Here is a 25,265-nt window from a genome sequence, read left to right as displayed (position 1 = left end):
AATTTTTATTGTTATGTTAATCACCATACACTACATCAAAAACAAATGATGTAATGTATGGTGATTAACATAACAATAAAAATTTAAAAAAAAAAGAAAAGAAAAATTATCCAATTTTGTCACCTGCTCATTGCACTCCCCTACACCTGGTTCCTTCTAGCCTCATTTACTCCTATAAAAGAGAAGCCCCTTCTGCCTGACCTTTGAGATGCTGACAGATCTTAAAGTCAGAGCATTCTCTCTATTGCAACAATCCTTTCAAATCAAACCTTTACCTGAGTTCAGATTTTTCATTTGACAATAAAGTAGGCAAATATACAAAGTAGTATATTCAAGACGATTAAAGGCAACACAGAAATGAGGAGGAAAGGACTATTGCTATACCCTCAACATGGATGAAATCTCGCACATATGATGACGTTGACTGAAGTGATTTTCCAGGATTATGAGCCCTGTTTACAGATGAGCTAAAGGAGGCACACAGGCTAATAATCCTGGAAAATCATTCCTTCATAAACGACCTGTTTTCAGAATTAGACAATTTAAGTAAAGACCTTAGAATAGTACCTTATTCTTTGTGTTATATATCAATTCACAGTAACCTATATGTCATAGGCAAAGGAAGAGAAATCTGTTACAAAATAAGACAACCCAGTCAGGGGAAAAAAAAAAAAAGTGGAGTCCAAACCAGTTGAAATTTATCAATATGTGGTTTGGTTAAGCAAATATGTGGAATATTCTGATTTCTTACATTGTATACATACTGTAAATTCATGTATCTTATTTTTCCAATCAATACTCTAGTTCTACTGCTCTCTAGAAAATTATGGTACTGAGCCAGTAATAGGAAGTAGTTTTCTTGCTACTACAAACCAAAACTTAAAAACAAGATATTGAGAGGCCAGAGCAGAAATTGGGAACTGAAACAAATAATTTAAGCTTCATAGCCCTTTAGAGTGACGATCTCCAAGAGATACTGCAGAGCTTTTGGATAAAGGGGCTTCTGCTACTCAGGAGTGAGCTGAGTGAACTGCTGAAAAGCCGCCACTATTGATCCTGTAACTGCTGTAACTCTCTTTGCAGTGTTTCTAAGGTATAAGATTATTTGTGAGATAGAAATCAGAAAACTATCTCTTTTGAATTGTATTTTCATTAAAACATCCGGAGGCACTCATGTCTGAACAATAATAAGTGTCCCAAACAAAAATCCCACTACAAGATACAAAGGCAACAAGTATGAATGTCATTCAGTGAGATGAACTGCTTCCTTGCAATATGTGGGGGCATCTGGATAATGAAAGATAAGCCTTTTTTTTGTTCTTATCAACCATTGTTTGGAAGCCAATGTAACTTTTTATTTAATGAGCTAGACTCTAGAAGACTCAATTATTAAAAAAAAAATCTGTTTTTCCCCCTACACCCATCCAAACTCGCTCTGTGAACTAGTATTTGGATGAAATCTCCAGCACATCTCTTAACATTTACAGTCACTCTCGGATAATAAAAAGTTTCCACTGGCACTTTCGGTCTCTCCAGAATTGTCACTTTTATCATTCAGATGCCGATTCCCTGGTCATAATAAATGGTTCAAAAATGACACCCCCTCCCTCCCCTACTCAAGTCTTCCTCAGAAAGGAGTTGCGAGCCGGACTAGCTTCCGCTTGTTCTCCTGCCTTGTAGTTTAGAGCATCTTGGTAGGTGTCTCAAAATTCTCTCTTTGACAACCTCTCATTTCAATGACCATGAAATGGCCATGGCTTTTCTTTAGCTGCCAACTCCTGATTCCAACCTTCACCCCCAGGTATTCTGGAGCCCACACCTCACAGGCACACTGCTGGGGTTCCATCACCCTCCCAGGCCTTTTGGGGCAAATTTCCTTGGTTTTAAACCTCAAGCCAGCACGTTCTTGCTTGCTTTGCTCTCACTCTGTCACTGTTGACTTCTCTTGTTCTCTCTCATATGATCAACCTCTGAGTCACAGTGAATACTTGAAGTATTCTTTTTTCCTGACAAACAGAAAGCACATCTCCATGTCCTGGTAGCCCTCTTCTCTCTGCTCTATCTCCTCTAGCCAAAGTCACAGCCATGCCTTTGACTTCTCCAACGTGAATCAGATACCAATCTACCATGAGCCCCCCAAAATACAGGGGAGAGACATGATTCTGTCTCTCACTAGATTTGAGAATGAGGAAAAACATTTTTGTCCCATCTCCAATGGCAGGGGGTATGGAAAATGCTACTGGGCTCCTGCAACTTTCTCCAAAGAATTTCTCCTATTTGGTCTCTTCAATCTTAACCCATTAAGGCCATCAAGGCACCTATCATTTTATTCTTGGCCTTTGGAGCTTCAGCCAAAACTGAGTCAGAAAGAATCCTACTTCAACTTCCTGATATACTATGTTAACTTTTAACTGCTCTTAGTGGTCCTAACAGAAAATGTAAGTAATTATAGATTATTTAATTAATAAGGTAAATGTTAATATTTACTTAAAAGTAAATGTAAATAATTAAGATGCTCTTTAATATCAAATAATCAATTATGATTTCTGTATTTTGGATTCTGGCAGGACATAAGTATAAATGACTTTCAAATACAGAAGGTGATTTTGAATTGATATAGATAGGCAGACTTCTTGAAGTAGAGATTTAAGAGTTTTTACATGAGCTAAGATTTGAGAATTATGAAATTATCAATTAGAATTTTAATAACTTGGCTTTCTAATTAAATAAAAGTGCTTTGTCCTAATTAATAGTTGAATCAACAATTGGTCATTTCCACAGAAGAGTTCAAAAAAAACTCTATTTCAAAAATACCTCTATTTTCATTTAATATGAAGAGTTTAGATTAATATGTAAAAGATAGCAGCAGTTCATGTCTTATAAATTCTATTTCTTCCCCTACAAGGTCACTGCCATCCATAAGAAAGCCTTAATTAATATTCCTGTTCAAGGGTTTTTTTTTTCCCCTAAAATTTCACACTATTGAAAGGTAATTTGTGCAATACATCTTAGAAATGGGACTCCAAAGACAAACAAACAAGTATATGGAAAGAAAACAAAATGTAAACTCATCTTCTGGAATCCACAGAGAAGATCAATGAACCATAACCAGTTATCTACTGCATGGTACAGGAGTAGCAGTCAGTTAAAACCTATACAAGGCGGACAGATCCTGCATGGTTATGTAATGGAGACTGAAGAGAATATAGTTGATGCCCTGCTATCTATCAGAAGATTTTGTTTTGGCATCTGTGTCCTAGCCCAGAATAAATGGCAAGGATAGTAGGTGCAATATGCTGATACCAGATGAAGTCCCTTTTTATGTTTCCCAGGGTAATAGGACTTTTAAGCAAAACAATTGTTTGTCTAGTTTATTTCTATCATTGTGAACCTCATAGACAAGCTGGCAAAAAAAAGATAAAAATGCTATCTGAGGTAACATTTTCCATTTCTCTTTGAGTTTCTGCCATTGTGGAATCACTCCAGCAACTGTCCCCACTATCCTGCATCACGAACTTTCTCTCTTTACCAGAAACTTTTCACCACCTTACAAAGATGCTTTATTATCCCCATCTGTAAAATCCTTCCTCTTGACCCTACATTCCCTCTAACTATAGCTCATTACTACTCTGCTTCCTTTTGCATCAAAATTCCTCAGAAGAATCTTAATACTTTCAACCCCCATTTCTTCGCTAATGCCTTTTAAATCCAGTGAGGCAAGATTTTGTAACCATCTATAGAAACAAGTCTTATCAAGTTCAATGATGTTGTCAAATGCAATGACCAATTCTCAATGCTCACCTCTCTTGAGCTAACAGCAGTACTTGACATTGTTGCTCCCTACCCATCTTCTTAAAAAGATTTTCTTAATTTGACTTCAGTTCTAAGTAAAAGACACAGTCTTTAATTCCAGTCTTACTTTCACTAGCTGTTCCTTCCCATTCTCCTTTGCCTGTTGTTCTTTATTTCTTCAACTTCATCCCCCGTCATTTCTCAGATTCCTAAGTCACTTTCTAAGTGACCTCATCCACTTAATTTACAACTCGCAAATTTATACCTCCAGACTGCACCATTTCCCGGAATTTCTGACTCTATATTCAACCGCTTACTGGACATTTCCTCTTTAAAGTCTAATAGAGACCCCCAAATTAAAATGATCAAGACCAAACTCCTGATTTTCCTTCACCTCTTATCTACTCTTAATGTAGTCTTTGATAGACCTCTCAGTAAATGAAAAAACTTCATGCTTTCTGTTGCTCAAACCCAAAACATGGGACTCACCTTTCCAATGACCTACAAGCTTTCTGACTCTTCCATCATCCACCCTGTTCTTGGTCTCCAGGCTGTTGTTTGAACACACAAAGCCTGCTTCAGGACTTTGGTATTTGGTGTCCCTTTCCCTGAAACATCGTTCTTCCAGAGATCTCCATGGCTTTCATCTTTACTTTTCAGCTCCTATTCAAATCTTACCTTATCAGAAAGATATTTTTGACCAACATGCATAAAATAGCAACCCCCTACACCCTCGATTCTCCTTATCCTGCTGTATTTTTTCCCCGTAGCACTAATCACTACTTACCATGTTAAAAATTCACGTTTACATATTCATGTTCTGTCTACCACTAGAATCAAACTTCCTGAGGTCAAGAACTTTGTTTTGGTCACAGCTTATCCCAGGCACCTAGGTCAGGGCCTGGCACAAACTAAATGCTTGATAAAGAGCAACTGAATAAACTAAATGATTAATTTTTAACACATGAAATGAGAAGTAGACAGTAGGTCCATTAAGGATCAGAAAGAGATTGTTTGCTCTAAGTTGAAAATTTGCATTAAGAATTGTGAAATAATATAAATGCACTCAAAATAGTAGTGATTTTGCCATTTATTTATTTATTTTTAAAGATTTATTTGAGAGAAAGAAAGCACAAGTGGGAGAGAGAATCCCAAGCAGACTCCCTGCCAAGTGTGGAGCCTGACTCGGGGCTCGATCTCATGACCCTGAGACCAGGAACCTGAGCCAAAACCAAGAGTCAGTCACTTAACTGACTATGCCACCCAGGTGCCCCTGAGCCTTTTATTTAAAGCTACCTATGGGACTACTCCCTTCCATTCCAATGATAAGCCAGAATTGACTATACCTACCTAATTTTGATAAGCAAGAAGATGCACATTTCTAGAAATAACTTACAGTAGTCAATCCTTATCTTGGACATTTTAACTACAGCTCCAAATGTCTATTTTACCTTTTTTATATAATTCTTATTCTAGACAACTCAATCTATATTAGTACTACCAAAGTTCTAATTCCTGATGCAATGCTAAATATTATTTTAGTCTAAAATTTCAAATTTTTTGAATCAAAAAAAATACCCAAACTTAAAAAAAATGAATTATATTTTTGGTAATTACATATAATGTTTCTATGAATATATTTGTATATATCTTTTGGTCAACATGCACACATTTCCACTGAGTATATACCTAGGAACAGAATGGCTGGGTGATAGGGAATATGAATTTTCAGGGTTTTTTTTTTTTTTTAGATGCTGTCAAATTATTTACCTAGTGCTTATGCCAATCTGAACTTTCACCAGCAGTATATGAGAGTTGTAGTTCATATTCTCGTAATACTTGGTATTTTCCTTTTTTTTTTTAATTTTAGCCATTCTGATGGATAATAGTATCCTGTTGTGATTTTAATTTGCATTTCCTTAGTGACTAGTGAAAATGCTTATTGGCCTTTGGGCTATAGACTTTTAGTCATTTTCAGGTAGGTTGCCTGCCTTTTTCTTAATATTTTCCAGTTCTCTCTATGTCCTCAATAAATGTCTTCATTGTTGTGTGTGTCTGTGTATTTGGAAACAACCCAAAGTCTCCACAGTAGACTAGAAAAATAAAGGGTAGTGAGTCATATAACAGAATACTATGTAGCAATGACAGGGACTGAACATTGCAGATGAATCTCACAGATAAAATGAACAAAATAAGGTACTCATTAAAGATATTTACTGGTTTACTCCATTTATATGTAGTTGAAAATTAGGTAAGTTTAATACACTGTATGGTAATCTTCAAGTGAGTAATTGGAAGAGGACATGAAGTGGCTTCTAAGGTTGGAGTGATGTTCTATCTCTAGATCTGAGTGCAGGTTACATGGTTAAATGTGAACTTACTAAGCTGTGTACTTATGATTAGTGCATTTCTCTGTATGCATATTCAACTTCAGAATGTTTACAATAATACACACAAAAACAACTTTTATGTTTGTGTGTGTGTGTGTGTGTGTGTGTGTGTATACACCCACATGGACAGACACTAACACCTGCCTACATACATACATGAAAAGAGAGAGAGACAGACTGTAAGAGCAACTAAAAGATGATACTAGAATTACTGGTTAAAACTAAAAATCTCTAATATTTTATATGAAAGGGGGTAAATGCATGTGTCCAAATTCGTCACAGTCACTAAATGATAATTCCCTTTTCTATCTCCAAAGAATTGGGACTATGGCTTTTTATTTCTTGAAAGCAGAGCCAAAGAGAACTGTGTGTTTTACACTTGATTTCCTTTGTAGTTTGTAGATCTTATTGTATGAGTATATAGAGTTTGAAGAAAGAATGGATCATATACTGTTTCCTGACAATAGTAGCTCAGAATGACTTCTTATTTACAAAACTCTATTTTTAACTAACATCCAAAATGAAACCATTAATCAAACTAATGAGTAGTTTTTATGTGGTGGAACACAAATCAATGAACAGGAAGATTGTAAGACTGTGTGCTCAGAAACTGACATTCTGTTATTTAGATAGAACTTCAATGAGTTTCAAATCTCAGTAAAAGCCCACAAGTAAACCTAATGTGTTATTTGAAAATGAGAAAAAATATAGAAAGGACAAGTGAAATCAAGATAAAGAAAAATGAGTTCTTACTGGTGAAAGTAACAACTAAATAAATACAAACTGGAAAGAAAGCTAATTAAAAAAACAAACAAACAAACAAACAAACAAAAACTTGAACTAAGAATCAGAAGACCTAAGTTTTACTCCCAGCTCCTAGCCAGTGGTGTGCCCTTAAGAAAGCCATTTGACCTTGGTTTTCTTACCTTCCAAATAAACAGGATGGACTCTGATGTGCTGTATGAGCAAAAACTTGGCCTAAAATACCCACCTGGATTAGATAACTGGAATACTGTTAACCTTATGACCTTAAGAAAGCTACACAAACATGCTCCCCAACACAAACTTTTCATATATAAAGGATGAATGACATTGCCTGCTATATAGATTCATTGTATTAAATGGGGCCATATGTCAAGCCGATGGTGTCCATCCTTGCATTGAGTGTGCCACAAATGTTATATTCACCCAAGTCCCAGCATCCTTAATCTATGAAAAAGCTATGTCTAATCAAGTTACCCAGATATTTTCTCCATGACTAGTTTTTCTGCCTATAAAAATTAGCCTAAGTAATGACAGAATGAGACCAAGAATAATATAAAATATGCAAAATTCCTTTGAACCCCTTAAAAGGGTTCCATAATACACAAACATAGGTAATCCACTTTGTAAAACTTACAGTTCAGAAAATACTTTCATACACAATTTCAAATTATACTCTCAGAGAAGCTCTGTGAAATAGGTAGAGATTATTATTTCCAATTTACAGATGAGAAAATTGAGGACTGGAGAGGCAAAACAATTGCCCATTCAAGGTCACAAATATATTAATGTGTTCTAGAACAGAACTAAGGTCTTCTGACTCAGGACAACATTGCTTCCACGTGTTAAAATTCCAAGTAATCTTTTCTCCCAATTACTGTGAGAAATTCATAAATCACATTGCTAATTCCTTCATTTTACAGATCAGGGTTATTAAGATCCAAGGTGACTTATCTGAGGACATACCATGAGTTAGTAACAAAGTAAACCCAATTCTTCTCTGGAACTTCAATCCAATTCTTCCTCTTTAATTCAACTAATTTCACTTCAAATTTGTCATTATTAATTATATTTCTTACTCATTTAATGGTGCATAGAGTAGGGCTTTCTGAGCTTAGGGTACTTGTGAGCTGGGGCTGGAGGGATAAGGAGGCCTGTAACAAGTAAAAAGGAGAGGAGGGCAAATCTGAGGAGGTGGTTACGGTAGGAACAACCGCACAGACTCACAGACGGATCTGGACCACTGAGATGTTCAGCAGCCAGGAGCGTGCTGGCAGTGGGAAGCAGAAGTGGAAAGAAAAAGGGGTGCCTGGGTGGCTCAGTCAGATAAGCAGCTAGCTCTTGATTTTTGGCTCAGGTCATGATCTCTGGTTCCTGGGGTTGAGCCCCGCGTGGGGCTCCTCACTCAAAAGGGAGTCTGCGGGAGACTTTCTCCCTCCTTCTCTCTCTCTGCCCCTCCCCCTCACACACTCTCTCTCAAATAAATAATTTAAAAAAGAGAGAGAAATAAATGATTGGATATACACTGAGCATCACAAATCTGTTGACACCATAAAACAGTAGTTCTCAAAGTGTAGTCCACAAAGACCTGAAGGTACACAAGACCTCTTCTGGTGGCCCACAGAGTCAAAATTATTTTCATAAAAATAATAATAATTTTAAAATGTTATTTGCTTTGTTTCAGAATACTGACATTTGCACTGATGGTGTAGAAGCAATGGTGGATAAAACTGCTGGGGCACAAATCAAGAAAATAATATTAATATGTACTAATAGTCATTGTGTTCTTTACTACTACATGCTAGCAGTAATTAAAGAAATAATTTTAAAAAGTGTTCATAAGAAATGTTTTTAAAGCAGTAAAAAAAGTGCTAAGTTTATTGAATTTTGAAATTTAAATCCACATTGTCTTAATTTTCTGTGTGAAAAAAATGGTAAGTATCCACATAGCACTTCTGCTACACACCAAACTATGTTAACTGTTCCTATGAAAAGCACTCAGGTGACTAATGTCCTAGCTAAACTAGATATTTTTATGGAACACCATTTTCATGGAACACAACAGAAAAACTGTGGTAATTTAGTCTTAGATATTTAGCGAATAACTCTTTAACAGCGCATCAAGAGAGCCTGTAACTTCAACAATAACTACAAAGGGCATAGCATTTGTTGCCAGTAAAATAATGTAAATTTTCATACAAAAGTTGGAATTTTAGAAAACAATATTCATCACCATGACTTTCACAGCTTTCCAATATTTAACAGACTTTCCAATGAGATCAGAAGTGACATTAAATGGATGCGAGTTTTTGATATTCTACAATGAAATGTGTCAACATTTGCAAAACCCAGCAAACCAATATTTTCCTAACGACCAATGCAGGATGTTATAAAATCATGTTTGGCCAAAAGAGCCATTCACTGTAACTACAGGTAACAAGACTATACTATATATAGTCTTGTTGCTGAGAGCTGCTTGGAAGTTGCTGAGAGAGTGAATCTTAAAAGTTCTCATCACAAGAAAATAAATGTGTAATTTTGTGAGGTTTGATGGATGTTAACTAAACTTACTGTAATCCATTCACCATATTAACATATATCAAATCATTTTGTTGTACACTTTTGATTAATACAATGTTATAGGTCAATTATACCTCAATAAAACTAGAAAAAAAGATTAAATTGTTCAAAAAATAATTAAGACACTGAAAAAATGTGAATACTAATAAAACTAAGAAAGTCTTTAAAAAGTGTAAAACCAGTGGACTTTAGTGCAACAGAAAACAGAATATTCACTAATCTGATTGCAGAATCAGATTAGCTTTTAAATCTGCAACTAGCTTTTAAAAAATTATCACTTGTTAAATTTTGGCATGGCATTAAAGAAGAATATTCACCGTTAGGCAAAGGCTATTAAAATACTTTTCCCTTTTCTAATTACATGTCTGTGTGAGGTCATATTTTCTTTACCTACTTCAATCAAAACAGTGTATCACAAGGCCAATATGAGAATTTAGCTGTCTTCAGTTAAGCCAGCCTGAAACAGATATGCAGCAATGTAAAACAAGTTACTCTCCCCACTATTTTTATTTTTGAAAATATAGTTATTTTCATAAGAATTAAGTTGTTTATGTTAACATGGAATGAGTAGAGTTATTTTAAGTGATTTAATAAGTATTTAAAAAATTTGTCTCAATTTTACACAATTCACAGTGCTGTGAATTGTGTAAGACTGTTGAATCACAGACCTGTACCTCTGAAACAAATAATACATTATAATTTAAAAAAAGAAGAAGAAGATAGCAGGAAGGGAAAATGAAGGGGGGGAAACTGGAGGGGGAGATGAACCATGAGAGACTATGGACTCTCAGAAACAAACTGAGGGTTCTAGAGGGGAGGTGGGTAGGGGGATGGGTTTGCCTGGTGAAGGGTATTAAAGAGGGAACGTACTGAATGGAGCACTGGGTGTTATACACAAACGAGTCATGGAACACTACATCAAAAACTAATGATGTAATGTATGGTGATTAACATAACATAATAAAATAAAATAAATTTGTCTCAATTTATAAGGTAATATTAGTAGATATAACTCACATAAACAAAAGCTCTTTGTGTCCTTAACAATGTTTCAGATTATAAAGGGGTGCCAAGACCAACCATGTGAGAGCCACTGCCATGCAATATGAATTAAAGTGGAGAAGACAGGATGGAATTCAGGCGTCTAGGTATGTAATTGCAATAGATTCAAAGTGAAATGATGAGAGCCTGGCAAAGACCATACTAGTGGAGATGGGGAGACACAGCCAGATGCAAGAGTCATTTCTAAACAAGAATCAACAGGCTAAGTAACTGATGAGATAATGAGGGAGATAGCTCATGGAAGAAAGATACTTCTGCCATTTCTCATGAAAGGCTGAATACAAAGCTGGGAAATACAGATGGAAGAGCTGGTTCATACATTAACTCTGAAGTCCAGTAGGATACTGAAAATAATTATAGGGAACTCACAGGAGTAGTTACACCTCGAGACAAAGATGTGGGAATATTGATGAGTAAGAAGCTAAAAGGACCAAGAATGAGTATCTGGTAAAACCCAGTATTTCAGGACAGAGAGAAAAGGAATATCAAGTGAAGATGGCTAATCAGTTGTAGTCAGAGAGGTAGAAAAATAGTTCCAGGAGGGGGTCAAGTGCTAGCAGCCAAAAGCTGGGTGGGTGGGGTGGGAGATTGTGTGTCAGGATGCAGAAGACAATCATTAGTTCTTATTAAGTAATAGAAGGACTCAAAAGAAAGTCAGTAAATTTCCTTAAAAGGAATAAAGTATCTTTACCAAAAAGTACAATGGTGACAGGAGTTAATATCAACAGGAGAGTGAGTATTCAGAATATTAAGTGGTACATACTATTTTATGTGTTACCACAATAATGTATGGCTTTCATAATTTAAAGAAATTCAAGGAAAGGAAAGGAAAGAAAAAAAATAATGAATATCCCTGAGAAAGTACAGACCATGATAGGCTATTAGTTTAAGACATATGGCAGTGAACACAGGGAAAAAAAAAAAGTTAATGAAATAGGAATATAAAAACTATTATTTTTCAACTGAGAGACCCTTCAGTATTTTTGTAAGCCCTCAGAAAAAAAAAAAAAAAAAAAGATCCAAAGAAAAAAAGCATATTGAAAACTTGGGAGAACAAAGGTAATGTAATAGAGACAGGTGTCAGAAGAAGATGGAAGACAAAAGGAATCTCCTTTCCCATTAAGTCAGAAGCAAAGGAGAAAAGAAAGGATAACGTTATAGGTAGCTTTAGCGTGAAGACAGAGAGGCACTGGGGAAGTTTCTGCACAATGACTTCTATTTTTTTTCTTTGAAGTGAAAGCTAAGACTGCATGCTAAGACTCAGGATAAAGGATGAAACAATTATTAGAGAGAAAAGTAGAGCCACTGAGGGCCAAGTAAAAGGATTATTGGAAACATAGTGAAGACCCAGCCAAGACTAGATCACCACACAAAATAAATCAATACAGATTCTTAATAACTGAAAACATCTACATCTGTAGAATTAAGCCAAAAATATTATAATCAAACGAATACAAAACTTCTGGATGATATTAAAGAGTGTTGCAGTTAGACCTCTGGATCATTTTGTCAGCCATGCCCACAGTATTAGAGAGCTTTTACCAATGCAGAAGAATACTCATTACACATTCACTCGTTAATAGGTTGGCCTTTTTATTAGGTTATTCTCAGGAATCAGAGTAGTAACCTTCCCTAAATAGTCATGAATTCATACTATTGTTCTCTTACAAGAGGACTAATAAAGGTCAGATGTTTCAAGTTACCCAACATATTCTATTAGTGATTTAATCAGTGTTTTGCTATTATTCCAATCAGAGCTCTAGAAATATTATTTCATATTTACATCATCTCTCAGAGGAGCTATTTGTATGTACATAAATTTGAATAATTTGCTTCATGAATTCTAAGTGTTTATTTCCATAAAATGTCTGTGGTAAAGGAACTCATTTATAAAAGGTTCTCTGCTTTCTGGAACATAGCGGTGATGTGCTTCTTTTAGGTAACAGCACAAAGAGAATAGAGAAGACTTCTGCAAATACACTCTATTCTTTACTGTATTATTATATTATTCATCTCCAAAAGGAAAAAAAAAAGGTACATTTTTATAAGTCAAATTCCTTAATTTGTGAAAAATTGGTAAGCTAAGAATGCAAACAATTCACCTTCTGCATACATTATTCTACTTTAGGATTCAATTAAATGCCTACATTTTGATAAACCAAGTTCGAAATTTAGATCTCTTTGTAATTAACTTGGTCAAGAAACAGAATTTTGTGTATTCTTTTTCCATTGGTTTAGCTTGACTGGCTTTAAATCTGAAAGCAAAATAGTGACAAAAACAGAAATAGTTAACCCTGAATATAAAGGTACCAAAAGAATCATAAATAAAACTCGATTAAGTCTTAAAAGATACAGCCGTCATAAATGAATGAATGAGTGAAATTAGGAGACTATGGAGATCAAACTTCTCCCTATACAAATGAGAAAATTGAGACACCCCCTAAAATTAGTGAATTACTGAAAGTCATAAAGCCAATTAGCAACAGTTCTGAGATATAGCAGTGTTCTTTCTCCTATATTACCATGCCATCATGATTTAGCAGACATACAAAGGGAACTTTAAACAATACAGGTTTAGAAGTGTTACCTTTAATCACAGTCCCAGTGAGCCACTGACCAATCAAAAGATCTTTTGTTTTTTCTATATAGTCAGTCACCCATTTTATTCCATTTGATTTATCAAGCATAAGTGAGGCTCTTAAGGAAAGAATTTTGAAGTAGGCAGAATATAAAATTGTGTATGTGTATGTATAATACGTGTTTGTGTGTGTATACACACACACATTCACATATATATATTAAATATACATGTGTGAATATATATATTGTATATACACTTCAAGATTCTTTGCATAAGAGCCTCACTTATGCATGCTAAATAAGTGTGTGTATATACATTTGTTTTATATGGTTAGAGTTACAATATATTGTGTTAACCATCTAAATAAATTATAAATATTTGAGATGAGATGGATGTATGTGTGTATATATATATATTAAATGAGATGTGTATATATACATGTATTAATATATACATAATATGGTTCAACTAGAAAATAAAAGATATCATATAAAGAGTATTAGTATTAAATATAATCAAATGTCAAAACACACAGTATGGACGCCTGGGTGGCTCAGATGGTTAACCTTCTGCCTTTGGCTCGGGTTGTGATCCCAGAGTCCTGGGATCCAGTTCCACATCGGGCTCCCTGCTCAGCCGGGAGCCTGCTTCTCCCTCTGCTTCTCTCTCTCTCTCTCATATGAATAAATGGATAAAATCTTAAAAAAAAAAACAAAAGCACAGTATGAACAAAAAGGATTCAAGGAGATCAAGAAGAGGGAATTAACGTTAGTTCTAATCATAGACTCATGAAATTGTGGGGACAGAAAGAACTTTTACATTCTGTACCTTCTCAGTGATGCTTGATTTGGGTAGTATCCCTACCCAAGCTATGTTTAATCACTCTAGCAACAAAGAATCACCCAAAGAAATCCGTTTTCTCTTTGGACAGTTCTATCATATCCTTTAAAATTGAACTTGTCTTCCTCTATGTTTCTCTTTGGTCTTAGTTCTGTAACTTGACATCAGACAAAAGAAGTTGAGTTCACCTTATGTCATAATTCCTCAAATAGCAGGCAACTACTCTTCTATTCTTCAAGGAAAACAACCCACAGTGCAATTGATCAAACAACAAATTTTCATGTTCCTGCAAACCCTGATCATGATTCCCTGAACAAACTCTCATGTAATTCTAACCATCACAAATGATGGCAACCAGAATTTATACCAACCATGATATTAATATTTTTTTCTTTCTAAACACAGTATTTCTATCAGTGTCCAAGACCAAAGTATTAAACAGCCATCACATGCTATCAATTTATATTAACCTTATTGTCAACTGAAACTTCTAATTATTTTAAAACTTTCATAAGACAAGGTAATACTTGAGATGAGTCCTGAAGGACTAGTAAGACCTGCACAGATTATGCAGCAAATTGTCATTCTACACATAAACATGTCTAAGCATAAGCAATGGCAGAGAAGTTTAGGAGCAAGGACGGATCAGCCTTTCTAAAATAAGAGAGTAGTTTCACATAAAGTTTGGGATGCAAATTAGAGAGGCCCTTGAAAATCAAAGTAGAGTTTGCACTGGGACCCATCAGGCAGTAAGAAGACACTGTGGGTCTTGAACATAATATTAACAAGATGAAAATGGAAACAATATGTGAGATGAATGTAATGAACAGAAAAAATAGGGCAAATAATTAGAAAAATGTTGATGAAAACTGCTCAAAATGATGGAGATGCAATGAACATGATATAGGAAATCATTCTAAGAGAAAGAAAGACAGGTTCCATCCATTTAAGTTTCATGCCTGAGCAGCTAGAGTAATGAGGATGCCAGTTTCAAAACCTGGGAAAATTATTTGGAAAGGGAAGATCATTAATTCAGCTGATGGCAAAAGAAAAGCATGCCATTCAGCCGGGATTGTTCAATAGGTAGTAAGAAAATACACAACCAAACATCAGTAAAATATTCAACCTAGATATATTATAGTAAGCATAATGTAGGCAATTTTCCATTGTATTCATTACAGAGATTACCCACCCCCTTTTGTAATCAGCCTTTCATCTTTTGGCCAGTGCACTTACCTTGAACATTTCCACTAGGAAGCAACAAAACTAAACTAAAATCAACCCACTCTATTAATCAATAGTAGGTAAGAAAATCAGAATTGGAAGAAAATAGCTAATATTATACTTAGACAACACATAGTAGCTTTGATTATTCAGTATTCCTACCCTTCTACCACATAAAACTGATGTGTACAAATGCTATCAGTAAGTGGTACAATCTCTCTCTAAAGGAGACAAAAAAATTTCTCATAACAGATAGCAACACTTTTACACACACATTTTTTTTTTTTAGTTTGTGAACAAACTAATATAAAGAAATCACATTGTTTACCATCATGCACACAGAACCACAGTAAAAATTTCTTTGTCATGATTTTAAAGCTAGAGTGCCAACAGTTCGGAGGAAAGATCATGAAGAAGACAGAATAAATTCATGCTAACATGACTACACACTAATATAAATAATAGCAGCCCTCATCTAGTATCAATCAAGGGCTTATTATTAAGCTTGCCCATACCTAAGATATCAGTTTGGGCCAAAAGTGGGAGAAGGAAGATTTTAAATTTAACTTGTAAACATATTAGTGTACTTACTGTAAGCTAGCAGATACTTGAAATTCAAACAGTCCTCAACAAATGGTAGAAGGTTCCCTAGGCTCAGTGATGGTAAAATATGGCAGCACGTGCCAAGAGGTTACAGCCCAGCCAAATGCAGTATGTATGTATGTATGTATGTATTTTAAAGATTTATTTGTTTGAGAGAGAGAGAGAGTCTGAGAGAGAGAGCAGGCGCAAGTGCAGGGAGGGGCAAAGAGAGAGGGAGAGAGAGACTCTCAAGCCGACTTCCCACAGAGCACAGAGCCCAATGTGGGGCTGGATCTCACAACCCTGAGATCATGACCCCAAGATCACACCCTGAACCGAAATCAAGAGTTAGATGGTTAACCGACTGAGCTACCCAGGTGCCCCTAAATTTAGTATTTAAAAGTGTTACTATGTCTGCTGGGAGCAGAAATAGAAATGGCAAGTAATGTTTTCTGTTGAGATAATTCTGTTTTGTTTTCTTTTTGTTTATTCAAACAACAATTCTGAAAGTATATTTTATTTTTTTATTTTTTATTTTTTTAAAAGATTTTATTTATTTATTTGACAGAGAGGGAGAGAGAGCAGCAGCAGAGGGAGAAGCAGACTCCCCACCGAACAGGGAGCCTGATGTGGGACTAGATCCCAGAACCCTGGGATCGTGACCTGAGCTGAAGGCAGATACTTTACCAACTGAGCCACCCAGGTGCCCATGAAAGTATATTTTAATATGTTCTCGTTTCATATATGATACACATATAAATATAAATCTATAAACCTATACCTTCTTATAAATTATAGCAAGCATTGATTGGATCACTTATGTCTACCATCCCCCAATCACTATTTGAGACATAATTCTTCCTATTGGTTTAGATCAGAAAAGAGAAATATTTTCTGGGTTTGAAAGATATACTTTTAAAATATGAATATTCATGAAATTCCAAGATGAAATTCTACCACTGAAGGTTTTTAAACCCTTATAATTAACACAGGACCTAGATATATTTATTTTATATGGTAGAGCTTTCCAAGATAATGCAGCAAAAATAAAGGCAGCTCTGTCTAAATCTGTATTGAGATAAAATTTTCAAATGATTCTACCTCATTCTATTGGATAATAGTAAGGCCATAATCAAATACAATATATTAGAATCAAAGAATCTTAAAAATCTGACAAATTGAAAAGACCATCTGGTCTAACCACCTACCCAATGTTCAAATTTTCTATAAAATAGGTCTGCCAAATAATTACCTCTCAATACGAAGTGCCTCCAGTTATACAGAACTCCACTATGTCCCTTCCCAGTCAATTATATTTAGGCAGAACTCTTATTAGAAAGTTCTTCCTGAGAGCTAAAAATATCCTACCCACAGCTTCTACTCATTAGTCCTGGTTTTCATTATTAGTGCCAGCAGCAAAGTCTAATTTTCTTATCTACATCATAGTTTTTCAACGATTTGAAAACAACTTTCAAATCTCTGTTTTTTCAGTCTCTCTAATATGACATGACTTTAATGATCTCAATTGTTCTTAATTCTCTCCCCTGAAAATACTGACTAGCACAATGCAGAAACCTAAGTCTTGCTTGAAATAGTATCATCCTATAAAGTGAAGTAATATACTTAACATAAGATTGGTAAAATAAAAATACTAGTTTAAGTAACTATATACACTCATTTATATCATATACATTATATGCACATAATACATTTTATATATATTTAAATCATTACTGTATTACCTAATTTTTTCAAATGTTCTCTACCATACTGTTTCCCCCATCCTATCCTTGCACAGATGATTTCTAGACAAAATTGTAATTTATACTTCCACCTATCTTTTTTAGTTTCAGCCCATCACATCAACCCTTCAAGATCATAGTGGATCCTAATTCTGGTCAGATATTCATTTTATGTCCCCAAATCACATGATCCTCAGTTTGGATATGTGTTTCCTCTGTAAGGGCTTATTTTAGTCATTGATAAAATGTTAAACATGACAAGGCCAAAATTTCACCAGAAAACATCATCCAGGTTGGAAATGTTACACTAATTACCCAGCTGTTAATTCATCTAGTTGTCCCCCTCTTAAGACCATATTTCTAAATAAGGTCCATAGGGACTATATAAGTTATTTTCAAGTTCCTTAACAAAATCAAAATATAATGACTTATAAGAGCCAAAGATCTTTAGATTTTTATTCACTCTTTAAACAAATTTTATTGTATGTATACTTCATATCAGGCACTAAATTGATCTCATCTCTGGTGATTGAGTCAATAAGACGCTGCTCCCAAGGAGCTTACAATCTAGTGGGGAAAGCAGAAAATTACAATTGATGATTACCATACAGTATTATAAACATGATAGGCAATTAGGGAACTACAGAGGCACAGAGTACAATTATGTAAATCAAATTACCAGATTAGGAAAGGTTTCCCAAAGGAGATAACAAGGTTTGAGTTTGAGGTCATTATGGGACCGTCAGATTAAAATCTGGTTATTTGGGAGAGAAGTCTGGGCCAGGCATACAAGACTTAAATGTGTTAAAAAGAAAACCTTTGGCCCAAAATGGTGTCACTTAAGGCAAGTCACCAAATATGGACCTAACACCTTACCCAACTGCATTTCAACCTACCCTAAAAATGTAGCCTTAAACCGGACAGTCAGGAATTTTCTGATCAGCATCAATGAGGAATCTGTCACAAGTGCCCTCTCCATCCCCCCAAAACTGAGGTAATCCACCTAATAAAATCCCTTGCCCTTCCCCTTAAGGAAAGGTAGCCTTGCCTGAAGCAATCCTTTCTTTTGCTAATAACCTCTTGCCACATTCTCCTTCCTATAAAAACCTTCCACTTTGTACAACTCCTCAGAGCATCTCTCTACTTGCTAGATGGAATGCTGCCTGGTTTATGAACTGCTTAATAAAGCCAAGTAGATCTTCAAATTTACTCAGTTGAATTTTGTTTTCTAAGAAGAGTCAACAGTGAAAGATGATATTTATAGCCATGGATTTGGACAAGACCACTGAGGTAGGAGTTAACTAAAGAAAAAAAGAAAGCACTGGAATTTCAGGTAAAGGGAAGAATACTTTCAAGGGGTGAAAGGTCAGGTGTGTATGAGACCTGACTCATATATGTGTTGGGTTGGGAGAGGGGCTGGGATAGAAAAATACTGCTGGAGATGTCAGAGGCCAGTGCAGTAAGAGCTTTTTGTGTGGAGCCAAGAAATGAGCCAGAGGCCAGTTCAGCAAGAGCTTTGTTTCTGGAGCCACAGAAAACTACGGAGGCCGTTGAAGGGCTCTAAGCATTGGAACTGCTTGCCTAGATTAAAGATTTAGAAAACATCCTCTAGGGTCAGTGTCCAATATGAACTGATGGAGGAAGACAAGAAGCAGGGAGACTAATAAAGAGTTCACCAAAATGGGTAGAGAGGAGTAAGTAAAGCAGTGCCCACAGGGCAGTGAAAATGAAAGACATATTCCGGAAATGAGAAAGACTCTGAACTGAGAAGTCCTGGACACTACTGAATTTGAGATCCTTCAGTAGAAAGAGAAGGTCTAAGGAGATCCCCAGCATTTCAGTTGGCAAAAGAGGTAGTGGTATCATTTGTTGGATAAGGAAACACTGCATCAGGAGTGGTGGGGAGGATTTCTGAACTCAGGTTTTATGATTTTAAGTTGAGTTTGAGGTCAAAATAGGATAGCCAGGTAGAAAATATTGGATGTATGGATATGGCATTCTTCAAAGAACTCTGGGATGGACATAGAACCTTAGGAGTTAACAGTGAATAGATGGTAATTACTGCCATAGATTTGGACAGAATCACTCAGGCAGACTATAGATAATCAGAGGAGAGACCCAAAAGATGAAGGTTAACATCAAATTCAAGCTTTAAAATAAAAAGTTACTGTATCCAAGGACTTTATCAATTTTTTTCTCATTTACTGTTTATTTCTTATATTTTAATATGTACGAAATTTCTAAAGTTTTTGAAAGGAAATTTATCAGATAGCTTGTCAATGTGGTACTACTGTTTCACTTATACATCAAAAAACAATAGCATAAATTTATGTTATAGCATCTCAAAACAACATGAGTTAAAAAATATATAGTAAAAGGGCCAGGAAAGTTTATGATACAATTTAAGCTCAACATCAAAATTAAACTCTAGAATGTTAAGGACCCCAAGCGTTTTATTTCTTCTACATTTTAAAACCTTTTTCTTCTTATTTACAAGTCTTGGTTGGGGGAAAGAATATTGTTATACCAGTAAAACAGAAATTCTTGCTCATTTTTGCTACACTCACACATTAACTGCATGTGTATACACAACCTCATTGCTTCATCAACCCTATTCAAAAAGAAAAAAAAAAAAATTTAAATGAATAAAAATATCACTGAACAAGATTTCACCAGATTGTAGAGCATTATGGTAATCTGTACCTAAATTTCATAATCTCAAATATTCCTCTTAGTCAAAATATTTTATACTTTATCAACTTATACAAGATGGACTAACTGGATCATCCTCTAAGAAACGAATGATTTGCATATTCTTTCACAGCACATTATTATAGCTGAGATTCTTAATCTGGATGTTCAAAGAAATTTAGTATAATGGATCCAAACACAGCCATAGAAAACTCTAGTCTTCTGAGGTTCAGAATTCAGTGTTAATAAGTCAAAATTCTTAATAAAATGCTCAAACAAAAAAAATATATATAAACCTTATTCTCCAAGGCACACCTGCTTTTTAATAAGTCAGATTTTTAGAGGCATCACCATGGCAACTGTTAATAAAGTTTTATCTAGTCTCATAATTATAATAAAATAAAATAAATAAAATAAAGTTTAAATTTCATGGTAGAAAATTTCAAAAATAAAATTTCAGTTAATTACACAACATATCTATAATACTGTGATACGGGCTTACCAAGTGTATGTTGGGCCTTCTATTTGCCAAAGAGAACCTCATTGTTTCATTGTTAATCTACTAGATTTAACTAAAAATCTGTTCTAAATAGCTATACACACTGGAAATATATAGCCAGTTTATATATAAGACAATTTAATAGCGTAATTCTGAAAAGGGACAGAATGTCCTCTAAAGGACTCTCGTAAGATACGTGGTAGTTAGGGGTGTCAGGGTGGCTCCATAGGTTAAGCATCTGACTCTTGGTTTCGGCTCAGGTCGTGATCTCATGGGTCGTGAGATCGAGCCCCATGTTGGGCCCTGCACTCAGTGGGTAGCCTGCTTGAAGATTCTCTCCCTCTGCCTCCCCCACTCTAAAATAAATAAATTAAAAAAAAAAAAAAGATACATGATAGTTCTAAGTCTTGCTGTAGCCATCTTCCGAACTCTTTGATTCATGACATTTGATTGTGGGGGGCGGGGAATGGGCAGGAGGTAGTGGAAAAGAGTCCTATCAGCTTCACATATAGAGAAACCTGACCGATTGAAGTTGACCTGACTCCACACATAGAATCACCATGACTGTAACACATATGCAACAGTTTGTACCAATATGCCAACATTCATCAAGTAAAAGGTTAATATAAAAATATCTAAAACATGAGAATGTGTCTTTTCGCTTGGGAGGAGTAAGGCCTGACAATGTCCAGTTCCCTAACAGGCTTATCTCCTGGTTGTGACACAAAAACTCTGAACACTGAAGGGTAGTAATGGTTGCAGATGGTGATTATTCCTAAACCTGCCCCATGAGATACTTCATACCCACTGGGCAGGTGACCAAGGAGGAACACATGAATATAACTCAGGGCCATCCTGTAATACAGCCAGAAATCTGGCCCTGACAGCAGACTCTGCAGCACTGGAAAAAGTAGCACTAATAAACTTGAAAACCAAGAGATACTTCTAAATCGGGAGCTTTATTTAATGCTAGACTATATGTGCATCATGATACTGTCTCCAGACTTCTGGTGTCACATAGTCATACAGATATCCATCCCAAAATGCCAATTCGAATATCCTTTCTTAACAAAATAAACTTCCCAAAATGTTCCTTACTATCCCATACCGAGTATCTACAAAACTATAATAGTCTACCTTTAAATAATGTTGATGCTGAGATGTTACCTGTGACCAATATGGCATTTAAAACATATTAATTAAAAAACGATCTATAACAGGAAATTAATTTTTATTCCAGATCAACGCATATGTGATCTTATTACCTGAAAACACCTTACATTTGTGAAAGTTATTTACTTACACATTCTTCAATTGCTCTAACCATTAGGTATTATTACGAATATGCTGTTATTCACCAGTAATATTAGCTCTTCCTATTAAAAAAAAAAAAAAAAGTCCAAACTACAAAAGGAGGAGTGGGTGATTCGGATTTAGATTTTGTTTTTACAAGTAACTCCAAATTTAGTGACGTATTTTTTTGAAAAATATCCTAATTTTCCAATCAAAGCCCTTTGCAGAAAAATATTAAAATAGAAAGCTGATCTACTATGTGAATTTTCTTCTTCCATGCATCAATATAAATACACTTTAAAAATCATATTTTAGCTAATTTTTAAATTGATATTCATTTTTAGGAATTTTTTTAAAAACCATCTTTTTGAACTGCTAATTTGCTCAAAACATGGAATTTCAGTATCCAATTATAGTTGCATATTTGGGGTAAGAAAGAAATAGTAATGTTTTTTCTAATTTTGTAAAAGATGTATAGAAATTATGTAATCCCAGAGCATGAATAAAACTTTATAAAACTTTACCTTAAACACTAGGAATTAGCTATCACATTCTAAATCTCTCTTGTGAAGCCAATGGGTACATATGAAAAGTTCTGCCGATATGCTTCAAACCACCTTACTTTGATAAAAAATGCAGTAACATTTCTCCATATAATAATATAAGACATGAAGGACGTACGATGGGCATAGATACTGCTTCTTTTTCCCCTTCCCTTTCTTTGAAGACTTCTCTTTAGAATAAGCTTCTTCAACCCACAAGGAAATTAAAATAAAAAAGGCAATCGCCAATAAAAACTTCATCTTGAGAGTTAAATTTCAGGAGATCAATCTACAAGAAAGAACAAGAAAATGTTTACATAAAATGATAACAATACAACTCTAAGGAGTATGACCATTACTACCCAATTGACAAGAGCATTTGTACATGAAATTCTCATTGACCGAACCTATGTGATTAGCCTTCATTATATATTTGTGATGTTTAGCAGTAAGGGTTAAATAGAATAATGGCTCATACAAAATACAATCCCAAGGAGGTATAAAAGTATGAAAAAGGTATAAAAAAGGTATGCAAAATTTCTGATTTTATAGCTACAGACAATTGTTGATTGACATTGAATTGAATTGCACAATCTATCAATGTATGTTTAGAAAGCTACCTGCAAGGATGTTTAACACAGTTTTAAAATGGTTACCTTCTCCTTGTACATGTGGAATTTTTATTTCTTTCTTCAATTCCTATATTTTTGAATTTTGCCATGTAATTTTTTCAAAAATGATAAAGCTTTTCTAATGGAAAAGACAATTTTAACTTAAAGAATTGACAGAGATAAAGGAAAAAATTAGAATCAAAAGTTTCACACTTTAAATTCACCGTTTTTATTTATACCCATTAAATTTGCAAGTTACATTTTACCCAAAAAGGGTGCATACTGATTTACGGTAGCTTGTTGGCTTTCCCACTTTCATGTTATTAACAGTTATCGAAGATGATTTTTGATTCCACAAATTCTAGGTAACATAATATGAAAAAAAAACCCAGCAAGTATGGTCAGACTCTTCCAAATAATCTTCTTAGTCCTATTTTAATAACATTTTCTATGCTCAAATAAGAATTATATTCTTGCCGGTCCAATGCATCCAAAAAAGAAAAAAAGAAGAACTTTAATATTCTGGAATACTTAAGCCTCTTTTGCAAGTCCTTCATTTCCAAACCATAAATTGTTTCTTCATCATTGTTTTCTGCAGACTAAGAGATCTATCAGATCCTTCAACATCCACTTAATTACTATCTCGTCCTTATAATTTTGCTTCTCTTATGTCATATTTTGCCCCTTCCTTTCTCCCAGGAATTCTTATTTTCTCCCACTTATCTTTTACAGCCCCTATGGCAAGCCAGAAGGGCTTCTTCCCTGGCCCCCTCTACCGAGGACAACAGAGGGGACTTATCATGCCAAGAGCAACAACAGAAGGCTTTCCTCTGTCAACTTCGAGCATTGGACCCTCCCTTCCCCCATCCTACGGTGGCATCTGCTTCCAGACACCTCCGTCCACAGCAGCAGGTACTTCTCCCGCCTTCACATTCTTCCCCAGGAAAACAGGGGGGCCATCCTAACGGTCTGAAGGGTCGAAGAGAAATTCAACCCTATGCTCCCTGTCTTCACCTCCAACCTTTCAATGGGGACAGCTGCAATGACTGAAGGAGCTTCACAAACAAAACAACGCCAAGGAGCCCTCCCCGCAAATCCTGCGTTCCCCCAATTCCCCCCAGCTCTCTGCAGCCCTCCCTCCGGAGCGTATCTGCGGACTCCACCGCACCGGTGCAGCCGTGAGCCGGCTGCCGGGCGCCCCGCGCCCCCTTTACCCGCGCAGGGCAGCGCTCGCCTCCTCCCCCTGCACGCCGCAGTGCTCCTCCCGCCTCCACCACCCCAGGCTCGACCCGGCCTTTCCGCAGAGCGTTTATTCCGCCGCCTCCCACTGCGGGTCGTCTCCCGCCCTCCACGCCCACCCCAGCCAAGAGCCCCCGACACTTACCCGAGGCGTCCTCGCCCGCAGCCGCCAGGCGAGGACGCGGCGGCTCGAGGACCCAGACGGCGGTGGCTTCTGGGGGCAGCTGCGTCCCCGCCGCCCGCGCCACCGCCGAGCTCGGCTGACGCGCCTGCTCGGGCCGCGGAGCCTGCGCCGTGGCGCGCTGCCTCCCGAGCGTCCGCAGCCGCGCTTGGGGCCCCTGCGAGACCTCGGGCCGCGCTGCCGGGAACCGGGGACTGCGGGCTGGCGGGCTGGCGGGACCGCGGGCTGGCGCGACGGCGGGCCGGCGGGCGGGGGAAGGGAAAAGGTGTTCCGACCGGGCGTGGAAGGACGTCACAGCACCTTCCCCTCCGGGCACTGGAGGGGTTTCTGTGAAATGTAGTCCCCCTGCAGGGGCCTAGAAAAGACTGGAGCGCGGAAAGGGGGCAAGGACCGTTTTGGTACAGAAGGAAGAAGATACCTTTCAAGGAGCTGGAATTCGTTTAGGGTCAACTTTTGATTACTAGTAACAAAAGCGGGAGAACAACAGATGACCTTCTTGGACCAGGGGACGACACACAGTTTCTGTAATTTCATCATCAGACTCCGGATACCTAAATCTCTGAGTCTTACCAACAATCTCTAAAAGCCTGACCTTTCTAAGTAAGCTTAAATTGGTCAAAATCATTGAAAACATATAATCCTGCAGGTAATGCT

The 25,265-nt window shown here is 36.3% G+C and overlaps 1 protein-coding gene across 2 annotated transcripts in view; it reads right to left on the bottom strand.

The window, feature by feature from the left end:
• The window catches only part of GLRB (glycine receptor beta), a 101,719-nt gene extending 76,672 nt beyond the window's left edge, over positions 1-25,047 (bottom strand). The window contains exons 1-2 of one of the 2 annotated variants that reach the window (XM_073892414.1): positions 24,576-25,047; positions 22,720-22,869 (exon numbers count right to left, since the gene is read on the bottom strand). In XM_073892414.1, the coding sequence (XP_073748515.1) occupies positions 22,720-22,841 (122 nt within the window). In that variant the 5' untranslated portion in view covers positions 22,842-22,869; positions 24,576-25,047. The remainder of the gene's footprint in view (positions 1-22,719; positions 22,870-24,575) is intronic. The other variant, XM_025873999.2, reaches the window with a different exon arrangement.
• Positions 25,048-25,265: the final 218 nt, after the last annotated feature.

The sequence above is a fragment of the Callorhinus ursinus genome, unplaced genomic scaffold (assembly GCF_003265705.2).
Source record: "Callorhinus ursinus isolate GAN/ISIS: 27379988/994484 unplaced genomic scaffold, GSC_fseal_2.0 scaffold4, whole genome shotgun sequence".
Taxonomy (NCBI): Eukaryota; Metazoa; Chordata; class Mammalia; order Carnivora; family Otariidae; genus Callorhinus; species Callorhinus ursinus.
Note: the sequence above shows the minus strand (reverse complement) of the source record. Positions and strands in the feature narration are given on the sequence as shown.